Genomic DNA, 12,118 nt, shown 5'->3' with positions numbered 1-12,118 from the left:
GATATCCGCAGATTTACACAAAGCTACCTATTTCTAGTGATAGTTCTATCAAAGGTAAGGTCTCAAGAAACCGGTAGCCCAAAACACAAGTGCAAGATTCAACTATGATTATTGCAAATGAAATGGAGCAAGTGGTGACGGTAAGAGTATACCTTGGGATGAATTGTCTCTTCCTGTACTTCTTCTCAAGGTTATACCAGGACCATATCAAGCTTAGACAAACACAAAAAAAACACGATAGATAACTTGAGAAAGGATGGAAGAAACTGAGAAGACTTACCCGGTTCCTTGCAAGGTCCTCCGGCTCTCCCCGTTGCGGCAAATCATCATTATTTTCATCATTAATTTGTCCATAATGTTCTGGTTCATTGTTCACTTTGCCACAATCTCCAGTAACAACCCTCCCTTTGAAACTCTCCATAAGAAAGAATCTTGTTAGTCTAGTGTAGGCAACACTAGTGTATGAGGCCAATGGGAGGGTGTAGAGGAGTATCTTTAGTGCATGGGGCAGGAGGGTAGCATGGTCTTTTAGTGCCCACCTATCGTAGGCAACACCAGAATGGCGGTGTTTCTCTCATAAACTTATGTTAGAAGGTTTTCTACAAGTGCAATGTAAGGAAGAATCTATATGCTACACCAATGAAGGGTTGGAGAAGAACGGAATTTAGTTGCTGTCTGGGTTGTAGCTACCCTTGTGGCAACCAAAGAAATGAAATCTTAAAGGAATTTTGGAGAACACTAAAACCTAGGAGGTATTTGTGAACCCTAAAGGGAAGTGAATTATTCCATTTCTTTGAATGCCAACACGGTCGCAACTACTTGGCACAACTTGAGTAGCAGCGAATTTTTTTATGTCGGAGAATGGTATCAATATCACATGGTCAGATTAGGGAGAGAGAGAGAGAGAGAGAGAGAGAGAGAGAGAGAGTGAGAGTGTACCCTCCTATTTATTATGTGAAAAAGATATAAAGGAATCTGTACAAAAGTGAAAACTTCCTTTTCCCTGTATGTATTTCTAAGAAGGGGACGCAAGAAGGTATACTGAAATGACCTTAACGCAAGCTTTTGGCAGTGCATACCAAATCTGGATTCGTTCAACAGCAAGTACTGCGTGAGATTAAAAAGAGAAAATATTTTGAGAGTTAATGTAACGTTTAAATTAATGGATAAGAAAGGAATATATCAATATATAATTAAAAAAAAAAAGAAAAAAACAAAAGAAGAATAAGTACCCACATCGACTCCAAGTGGTGGAGTGCAACCTCCTCCTATCCTAGCTTACTTGTGGAACTTGGAATCGTATTAGTGATTTTAATATTCTACAGGCGACTAACTTTATTAATGAAGAAAGATACTAAACTGCTGAATATGAACGAAGACCTAAGTACTCATCGGTTCAAATAAATCTTGAAGAGGATTTGCAGACAAAGGCAAACAAAGTTCTGCAGAGCAAACTGTCTGCTCAGCTCGGACCTGCGATGGGGACTTTGATGCCTAAGTCAATTCTTAGATTAGTAAGAAATGAAAGGTTGGTAGATTTTTGAGTGTGCAGAGAGTCTTACCAATCCGTTAAGTGTCCTTAATATAGAGATCGGTGGCTCCTTCCATTGATTAGTTGGTTGCCTTCTTTACTGATATGAACCTGCTCGCCATTGGTAGGCTGATCACTATCTAGACTGATTAGATCGTATTAACAGTATTAACCGATACATATTAGTATCATAGGTATCCAACAACAATACCGATACTGATACAATACCAATAAGGATCGAGAGCATCAGTCAAAAAGTTCATTGTTTTTGTATTTTCAGTTGATCTGAACGGATCCATCATATCGGTATTGATATCAACAGTGACTGATATGGCCAATTGATAACTATACGTATAAAAAATGTTAGATGCTTTCAAAGCTATTATGGCCTTCCTGCAGTGTTATAAAATTCAAGATTGGATCTGGATCAGTCGAGTGGGATCGAAATTAGCCTGGCAGATCCGGCTTGGCCAATCTCTATGGACTTTTTTGGGCCAATTCTTAACCATTTCAATCCAATCCAGATCGGGATTCGATGAGGATCAATCCGGATCTCTATTCCCTGATTTTAAACCTAGCTTCCAGCCTTCTAGGTGCTTCCAATAAGATCTAAAGAATCACAAGAGAGACCGTTACAAAGACATCTAAACTTCTACTTCTCAAGTATAGTTTGGCAAGGAGTTCTTCCGAATACACCCTGAAAGGGTCAAGCAAAGAGTTTTACCCTTCAAAACAATAGGGCAGGGGAAATGAAGGGAAACGGAATTTGTATAAAAAAAAAATAAGGTGCAATTATCAATAATGGTAGCTTAAATCCTACTTAACTCTGGAAAAAAAAAAAAAAACAAAAAAGATTCCCACAATCAGCTTTCCCATGCCCTCTCGCATCCCTCTAACCATGTGAACCTCTATTGATGAAACAGATTCCCGCATGCCACACCAATAGGCATGGGAAAATTTCCCCCCACCTTGTGTGATTGCGTATAAACTACTTAAATTTTTTAGTATGATCTATTTCACAATACTTAAATTTTTTAGTATGATACATTTCACATTTTATAACAAACGATTTTATATACAAAGTAACGTAAAATTTAATAACCAAATGTGGAATGATTTTGAGTTACTGATATATACACTTATATGGGGTAATGACTACAATTTTTTTTTTTTATAAGTACAAAAATTTCACTTCCCTTCCCTTCAATTCCCCTTGCAACCACACGGAGCAATAATTTCCCTTACCTACATGTCATTTTGAACCATACAGAGTCCACGTCATATCCTCTACTAATGTTTCCACAAATATAAGAGTAATTGCAAAAATAATCCCTAATGATTACATATAACCCAGATTATAGTTAATAACTTCCGCTACTATCAACATTTGCTTACAATACATAAAGAGTACTAATCTGTAACCATTCAATTTTCATATGTTTGTTAAAAGGTTCTATAGGACATTGTATAAAAAGGAAAAGATTTGTATATTGGCATATAGTAATTCCCACAACATCAATTTTCTTTTCTATTCCCTTTGTTTTTACTCCCCCAACATAACATAATCAGGAAGAGTTACATGCAGCAGAGCTTCCCATACTAAGATCTATCACTAAACATACAAATGTACAACACAGTTACCAAAATGCAAACCCCCCAGCAACAAGGAACCAGACCAACAAATAGAAACAAAGCACCTCAAATTAAAAAGGGCCCCAAGGGACAGCCTGCAATAGCTCTAAAACTTGGGACACAGGAACATATTAACTTACATTGACGGGGTTCTATCTTACATGGGATTGCCCAGGCATGGCAGTCCACCCTACTCACTTCTCGTAAATCCAAAAAACCCAATGGTGGGAGCTCCCCTCAGTTGGGAATCAGCCTCCAAGTTTCTGACATACAATCACACAGAAACTGTAGCTTCATTCTATATACTAGAATGCTTGTAGCATCCTAACAATGTCATCTGGTTGTCTCTCTTAACAGAGCAAGGACATCATTATCAATCAAAGTTGACTCTCCTGCGAGATGAAGAGGGGTTTTACCTTCCCTATCTACAATCCGTGGATCTGCACCCCTGCAACCAGATTACGAATAATTGAGCATCATTTTGATGGTAATCAAAGGATAATCTATCCTGTTAACCACACACTCAATAATCAACAGCTTAAACAAATGATTTTTTTATATGAATGTATGATTTCTCCAGATAAGTGGATAACGAGTGGCAACTGGTGTCTGATACTTATGGCGGTAAGCAGTGTTAGATCCCCACCCACCACCCCCCCCCCAAAAAAAACCTGCAGCGTTCTCTCTCCAATTCATGATAGGCAGGAAACGGCATCAATTAATTAAATCCTCATACATTATCAACCGACTCCAAATCCTAGATCACCTAGATTTAGTCCAACCATTCATTTTGAAACAAAATCAAAACTTCAAAAGCAACATGGTTGCATTTTTCATGGTGTAGTTTCTCAAGGAAACATTTATCCAATTTGTGATAGGCATACTCACTGTGCAGTTTCTCAAGGGAATTATCCAGTGCATATTTCTTTAGCTGGCAAGGATTAATGAACCTAATCGAAAATACTTTGAAAGCGACATGATTGCATTTTATTTCTATTGTTTCTTCTTTCACCAAGTACTTTTAAAGGCATGCGGGGTGGACACCCCATACTGGCATGGCCCGACTTTACAGTCTACCCATCATATGAAAACATGTCCACATCCATGTCAGTCAGGCTAGGGCTTACAACATTTACTCTCTAGTCCGCTAGAAATATTCCCCAGACATCAAATCTCCAAAAATTAGACCATTTTGCCATATTTTTTTAAATCAGCAAAGCGCGCACACACACACACGCACACACACACCAAAAAAAAAACATTTTCATTGAAGAGAACATATTTTCAGGAAAATGAGACCTATAAAGAACATTTATAGATCTGCAAAATTGTTAGGACCCTCATGAGTTGGAGGCTACCAAAGCTTCTTTTGTTCACAAAATATTTCAATCTCAGCCCACAGTGCCCCTGTATTGATTTTCAATCTCCTTCAGATCATTTACCCCTAGTGTCTCTTCACCATTCCATTATCTCATTTTTTCTGGAATTCCTGCTTCTAGCATTGGACGCACCTACCTGTCCTACATCTCTCAGTCTCTTCTCTGTTAAACTCTTTCATATGCTTTCCTGTACTCATTTTGCTATCAATGTACTCTGTTAGCAGTATCACCAACTCCCATGTATCATCCTATCATTCTTTCCCCCTCTCTCTCTCTCTCTATTTTTTTCAGGATTACACGATGAATAGAGGGCTAGGCAATGGTCTTGAGGACCAAGGGTCTACTTAACAGTTTGTGCATCAGTAGTTTGAGAAGCTCATCCACTGCATATTGAGGAAATAGGACTGATGGTGTGATGAATTAGCATCAGAGATTAAGCCGTTCTCTGTGTCATTACTGGAAAGATGTTCTTCATTTCCATACCAACATGGGACCTTTAAATTTTCAATTAATTCACCATTTCTCCCAGGAAAATGTAAACGATTATCTTGATATATGGATCATGATCCGATCCTATCACATCCTTGTTTTTGTTTCTTTTTTATGCAATCACTTTCATGTTTATATATCAACGTTTTTGTTTATTTTTTCAGCATGCATTTACCTGGTTAAGTTGAAAAGTGATGTTTGCCCTGCACTAAAAAATTGCATAAGCTGATTTTCTTTCTTTCAGAAGGAGGTGGAGAAATATGCATGGATGGTCAACTCTTGATCACCATAGGATTTTGCATAAAATAAATAGAGTTCCTTCATTTTTATTGATTTGAAAGTTTCTAACTCTTGTCTGCACCAATGGTTAAGTTGAAAGCGAAGGAAGTAGCCACTAGCAATTGAAAAAGGAAAAAAGAAGAAAAGAATGTAATAGTGACCATGGTTGAGGGCAAGGAACAAGAAACTACCTCGTAAGGAGAAGTTTCGCAAACACAGATCTTCCACAGAGAATACAGTGATGGAGTGGTGTCTGGCCTCTTGAATCAGGAAAATTGATGTTTGCACCATATTGTAAGAGAAGTTCTAGCATGCCTATGTCTCCAGTCTGACAAGCAATGTGAAGCAAGGAGCAACCATCAAGATCTTCCTCTAAATTTTGGCCCTCACCACTACTTTCTGACTTTAAGGAGTTTGCAGAGGGGTTTTCCAAAGAATCCTCTGCTAAGAAACTAGAGTTCCGGCCAAGATTTGACTGTTCCTGCAACAGCATCACTTTAGCTAGAGTTAAAGATGGGCTAAAAGATGCCTGCCCATACAGAGCATTCACATCTGCCTCAGAACAGATAATATGCCGGTAGACTGCTTTCTTGTCATTAGTGCGTACACTATCCCACATTTGTCGAGCAACTGAAAGAATATTATGTTCATCCTTGGGCCTGCGAACAAAAAGCTTCTCTGCATACTGCAAACACAGAAAAGAAACTTTACTTGTAGGTCCTTGAACAACCATGGAAGCACATTTACTAGAGCCCTTGCCCTCCCCACCCCCCCCCCTCCTTTGGAAAAAAAGACAAACGGTAAGCTTTTAAAAGCCAAAACTGAATAAAGAAACAATATATTCCATAATTTTTACATGTAGTGACTCTAAGGTCAGATAGTAGTTGTAAGCTCCAACTACCGACTCCCACTTTCCACAATTGTTAACACATCATCATAGGACCAGGCAGCCAGATTGTTTGAACCATTGACAGCAGGCCCAAGTAGTATGTGCCCCAGTTTTCTGTTATAGAAACATTGTACATTGCATAGCAGACGAAATTAAGAGGAAAAAAGAAACACTACCAATTAGAGTTCCATATGATAGGGCAGTGGTACACCTACAGACTAGGAGTGTCAGAAAAGCCCAGCCAGCCCGAACCCGCCCTGAGCCTAGACAGGGCTTGGGCTGAACTCCTCAACCTGCAGGGCAGGCTTCGGCTGGGATTTTGAAGCCCAAGGCCAGGCCGGGCTGAGGCACTGGGCTGAGCCCAGCCTGACCCAACCCAACTCTATAAACACTATCTATCTCAGTCTATGTGTATAAAAATAATTCACCACTGACACACCAAGTTTATTATAATTTGTTCCACCAACACCATCACATCTTTTTTTTTTTTTTTAATCCACAAATTCTTTAATTCACCACTACACACCATCCACCCTCATTATGATTTAGAACATTAACTTATTTACTTCCCTTCTTTAATTCATTAGACTAAACGGTTCTTTAACCATCATACTGCAGGGGTCAATCAGGGCCAGCCCGGCCCAATCAGGGTCAATCAATGCCGGGCTGGGTTGGCCCTAGGCTGAGATATCCCAGCTTGACCTAGGGTTGGGCTGGCCTTAGGTTGAGTTAAGAGACCTTAGTGTTGACACGTGAACTTTTATACAGCAAACCAAGCCAATGTTATACTCCTCTTTAAAAAAATAAAGCAGCCTTAAATTGTAGATTTACTCGGGTAAACATCTAAAGCCCTAACACGCACACACACATATATGAGTTTACACAGATTTCAACCAATATATATATATATATATATATCACTAAGCTCTTACAGCTAAAAATAGGATCTCCAATGACAAAAAGAGCAGAAATCCTTTTAGAACCCATACCTTCACATGAATGAACTTTTCTTTATTTGAAATAGGATCAGCATGCCAAGGTTTGCTCATAAATGGTAGGTGGTGTCTTTCGGACATAGGACTGCACCAACACATAAATTTTAATGTCATTCAAATATAAATTTCATCTAGAAATAATATGTGATGTCATCAGAAATGACTAAAATATACACATTAAAACATAAAAGTAATGAATTATTTACCCTGGATGGCCTTCAGAAGCCTGAAAAGCCTTACTTGATTGCAGCATTTCCTCCCACACTGAGTTTGCATATGCATTACCCAGTGACTGGAACAGAGATATAACAGAAGGCTCCCATACTTTGACATCAAGAGTCAGTGACCGGACCTGCAATAAAGGCCAATCATCGGAACTGCAAATGACCATTCAAAAGAAGGAATAAAGCATGCTGATGGACCTAGTAAGGGCCCCATTGGAACCAAATAATAATTGAAACTCAGTGCATTGGGACCTCTATGAGGGGACCCAATCTACTTGCATTGATGGGATAATGCAGTGTCCCAAAATTGTCTGAGGGAAATAAAATTTCCAAGTTGGTGGGCCTTAAAAGACACCTTGTCATTGCAGATCCTTCAGAAAATCATTTGCTTTTGACCGAGAGGTTCGATAGCCACAAGCAGACACATCTAGAGCCCATTTTCAATGTGGGCTATATGCAATATCTATAAACTTGCAGCCTTTTTGAGCTGGAAAAGCCATTTCCCTAATTGGGTTTCAAGTTGGGTAGACACTGGGACGCAGGGGTTTGCCTAGTTTTGAAGACTCAGGTAACCCAACCAACCTCATAGTGATGAAGCCAGCCAATCCTAATCCCAGAGTAGTAATCAATGATTCGGTTTGCTTTAACAGGCCCAGATCTAAAGCATTTCCTCATATACCAAGGTTGAAAAAGGCTTGTTGATTTTCTGATTAAAGCAGCCTACTATGGGGAAAGAATGAGAGAATAAAGAAGAGGAGAGAGGTTTGTTGTTCTGGGACTAGAAATGGTAACACAAAAGAAAAGAGAAGATTGGATAAGAAGAAATATAAGGGAGAAGAGAGAGAGGGAGAGAGAAACAAGGAAGCCCTGGCTACACAATTAAAACCCAAACTCTGTATTCTTATATCATTCATGTGCAAGGGAGGGGTGATTACATGTTTTTAAAATAGAAAAAAAACAGAATCCTCTTAACATCTTGTTTCCTAAAACATTTAAACCTCCTTAACTTGCTAAACTACTAAGATCCCCTAAAACATAAACTAAATCTAATAGGTGTCTACTATTAAAGACAACTAATAGCTATTGAATGGGTCCCACAAGATCCCTATAACAACGAATATTATATAAATCCTAATCTCTAATGTACACCACAACTAGTAAAATATTTATTTTCGTGCAAGTTGGATGAATTGTGACCTTGTACGATCGTGTCGGGTAAGCAAGAGCTGTTTCGTCAGTGTACCTACTTATGGGCTAACAGGTCACATTTTGGCCAAGTATCCTACAAAGAGACTCCCGAGAGCCAGAAGTATTAAAGGATTTACACCCCCACTTTTGGGTTTATATAATTCAGTCTATTACACAAATAAAACCCATAGAATTTAAAAGCCCATACCCCATCGATATTAAAATAGGACCAATTTTGACTGGTCCTGCATTAGATAGCAAAAGATCGGGTCTGGCACAGGTCAGGTTTTACTAACTGCAACCCTACAATGAACATGGCTCAATAAAACTGGCCCTGTCCTATTAGTATGCAGACCAAGATGGTGGTGCAGTGAACAAATTCCCGTATAGTTTGCTTAAAAATTTGTATCCTGTAATACATTTTTATACCAGGCCAATAAAATGACCCAAACATCATATAAAAACAATCATTGGTAGCAGGCCTATTTAACAACCATAACTTCATATAAACAAACTTTTCCACCAAGTGCCAATATTCTAACCTGGAAACAAAAAAATATGGTAAAAATGACAGAACCCCAAAACCATCCTCTCCTTACAATAAATAGTTATTTATACTTAAAAAAACCACCACCAGCAACTCACGAGGCAACGCCTTACGCCCAGTAGACTACCATGTGCCAAACTATATATGCAATAGAAATATAGGACAACTTAATCGTTGAGTTATGATAACATGCAGAGAATTTGCACAAGAATAAAATTTCACTTTCCTATTGCATTTTAAGACCTAAAATAAAAAAAAAATTATCAAGCCTAGAAAGTTTACCTTTGAGATGTGCACACCAAGATTACGATGGACACCAGAACATTCAATACAGAGAAGAACACCAAGGTTCAAGGATGCCCAATCTGGTTCAGGAGCACCACAATCAGCACATTTATCATTCCCAGAGACTCTTCTCAGCACATCTATCGGCTTCTCATTTTTCATGTTGTGCCGTTGCTGCAGATAATGATGTCCACCGATGAGTTTCCTCTCACATGTATATTCTTCTGTTGCTGGGTGATCCATATCAGTGGAGCTTCCTAATGAACTGCTATCACTAGCAGCTCGCTGATGAGCACAGCCCATGGGACTACCAGGGAGATGCTGAAATAAAATTGGCCAATAAGGACAACGGCTAGAAGGAAAATCCACAAAAATCTACTGTGTTACAATGATAACAAATAGAACCACCAATGTATGCCAGGCTCAACATAGTATTTTTACCTGCTCAGGTGACTGGGAACTCAGCAATGAAGCAATGACTCCAGTTATCTTTTCAATCCAGTCCATCTGATCTAGAGCACTCTCTGCCTGTATGATTAAGCAAATATCAAGTACAATTGGAGGGCTTTACGTGAAATTAGATGCATTTAATTTTCAACATAACATGACAATCCGACACAAATCACACATGAAGTTATGGAGGTAGATTTGAGGGACATGAGAGAAATTTGACATGACACAGCACAATTAGTGATGGATTCTGTTGGGTCAAGGGTGTGAACCACCCAACCCGTGTGACATGAAATTTGCTTCATGTATCTTTATGCATTATCTTGGAGTTCAAGTATTCTAGTCATAATTTCGTAAACATGATATTCTAAAGCAGGCTGACATGAACATGACCCATTAATAAATGGGTACTTTTGGGGTTGGGATAACTTCAACACTGAAGAAATGAGTTGAGTTAGGGTCGAGAAAATTTCAACAGGACTCCAAATTGACATGAACGCACACTTCCCACTGCCACCCATACTTGAAACAGTGAATGCTCCCCAATTCACAATCCAGTGATTACTTAGCAAATAATGTTTGGTAATATATGCTATGAATAAGGTATCAGATATAATTAAGTAAGAAAACTTCTACTTAATCCATCATGCTGGCTTCTATAAGTCTACCTGCAAAGTGTAGTTCTTTGATGGAGAAATGATCCTGAAGCAAAACCTCAAATCAGACTGATCTGCATCAACCTTTATAGTAGATGTCAGCAAGTTCACAGTATGGTGAGCAACAGACTTCTCATCATGAACCCCACCATGGTAATGAGAAGAAAGCCAGCGGCTCAGCAACCCCGAACCAATTTCGGATGAATTATGGCTCCTCTGACTTGAAAGTTGACCAGCACTTCCCTAAAACAGTACATTCAGACAAACATAAAAGCGGGCGGATCTGGAGAACAGGACATAGAAAGCATAAACACTATACAGCTCAAGTTATTTCGAAGTTAATGTCTTACAGATGGTCTGCTGCATTGCTTGCGATAGTAGTATAGCATCCCTCGGCTATCAAGAACGAAAAACCTTCTTTTCCAGTCACCTCTCAGATTAGAGGAGCGTTTTGAGAGATACCCTTGACGAATGGTTTGAACCTAAAATATACTATATTATCTTAGATGTAGAGTAAAGCCAGAGAAATGCAAGAGAACCATAAAAGCAGTGAACTTGTAAAGAAAACCCTCTAATTGTTCAAAAGTACCTTTCCCTTTGCAGCAGACTGCATCACTGCCTCTATCATTTTATGGGAACTTCTACCAATGGATTGTATACCATCTCCATTTGGACCATTTGGAGAACCATGTGAACCATTTGAAGACCATCGACTTTCACGATCAATCTGCCTTTTGTACTCCTGCATTCTTTCAGTGAGAGCTGCCTGCTCATAGTTGGACCTTTCCCTTGACTGTTGTGCGTAAGTCAGAACCTTCAAAACAAAAATATTAGTAAGTTCAATAATTCCCTAGTTTTTTTTAACACAAACAGGAAATGGAAGTAGATGAACACAAATTACAGTAGCACAGGAGTTGACAGGGGAGGAAATATTTGTCAAAAATGTCCACTTGAATTCTTTAGTGTTTTGAAACACAGATTGGACCAATTGTTGATATAACCAGAACATCATCCAGTCATATTCTCATGTCATGTTTGACCTAAATGTTTAAAACCAGATACTGTATTCTAATACTTCTATGATTCAGAATCATTGGGATAAAAAGGCAACAACTTTAACTCTATATACAGGGAGGTTTCTACAATCTCACTGTTGAAGAGGATTCAGCACAATAGATTGGATGGGCTGAGACTCAGATTCCTTGGAGGTTTGCTCATGTCACGAGTTGCATCAGATATGGCTCCCAAATGAACCACTCATCAACTGGGAGCCCAGGACAGCTAATGATATGGCAGACCAGCTTGCAAAAGAGGAGGTAAACAGGTCTTATCCATTGGCAGATTATATCCTTTCTTTGCATCTTCTTGATCACTTGATGTCTTCCTTTTTCATTTTTTAGACTATAAGATTTAGCCCTTTCAGTTTCTCTCGCTTCCATATGTTTTGGGATATTGTAATCACTTCATTCCTCTTTTCTTCCATTTTTATTTCTTTCTACAGCTCCATGATGGCTAGAGTTGAAGGATACCATGAGCCCAGGTATGTAGGCTATACATTCTTCCTACTCCCCCCC

The 12,118-nt window shown here is 38.9% G+C and overlaps 1 protein-coding gene across 1 annotated transcript in view; it reads right to left on the bottom strand.

Annotated features, from left to right (window-relative positions):
• Nucleotides 1–2,999: 2,999 nt before the first annotated feature.
• The window catches only part of LOC122079854 (ADP-ribosylation factor GTPase-activating protein AGD3-like), a 38,116-nt gene continuing 28,997 nt past the window's right edge, over nucleotides 3,000–12,118 (bottom strand). Inside the window, exons 11-19 of the mRNA XM_042646608.1 lie at nucleotides 11,134–11,358; nucleotides 10,895–11,026; nucleotides 10,557–10,787; nucleotides 9,880–9,966; nucleotides 9,436–9,759; nucleotides 7,401–7,546; nucleotides 7,189–7,279; nucleotides 5,502–5,995; nucleotides 3,000–3,611 (exon numbers count right to left, since the gene is read on the bottom strand). Coding sequence (XP_042502542.1) covers nucleotides 3,497–3,611; nucleotides 5,502–5,995; nucleotides 7,189–7,279; nucleotides 7,401–7,546; nucleotides 9,436–9,759; nucleotides 9,880–9,966; nucleotides 10,557–10,787; nucleotides 10,895–11,026; nucleotides 11,134–11,358 — 1,845 coding nt within the window. The 3' untranslated portion in view covers nucleotides 3,000–3,496. The remainder of the gene's footprint in view (nucleotides 3,612–5,501; nucleotides 5,996–7,188; nucleotides 7,280–7,400; nucleotides 7,547–9,435; nucleotides 9,760–9,879; nucleotides 9,967–10,556; nucleotides 10,788–10,894; nucleotides 11,027–11,133; nucleotides 11,359–12,118) is intronic.

The sequence above is a fragment of the Macadamia integrifolia genome, chromosome 5, assembly GCF_013358625.1.
Source record: "Macadamia integrifolia cultivar HAES 741 chromosome 5, SCU_Mint_v3, whole genome shotgun sequence".
Taxonomy (NCBI): domain Eukaryota; kingdom Viridiplantae; phylum Streptophyta; class Magnoliopsida; order Proteales; family Proteaceae; genus Macadamia; species Macadamia integrifolia.
This window is presented reverse-complemented; position numbering and strand designations above follow the sequence as displayed.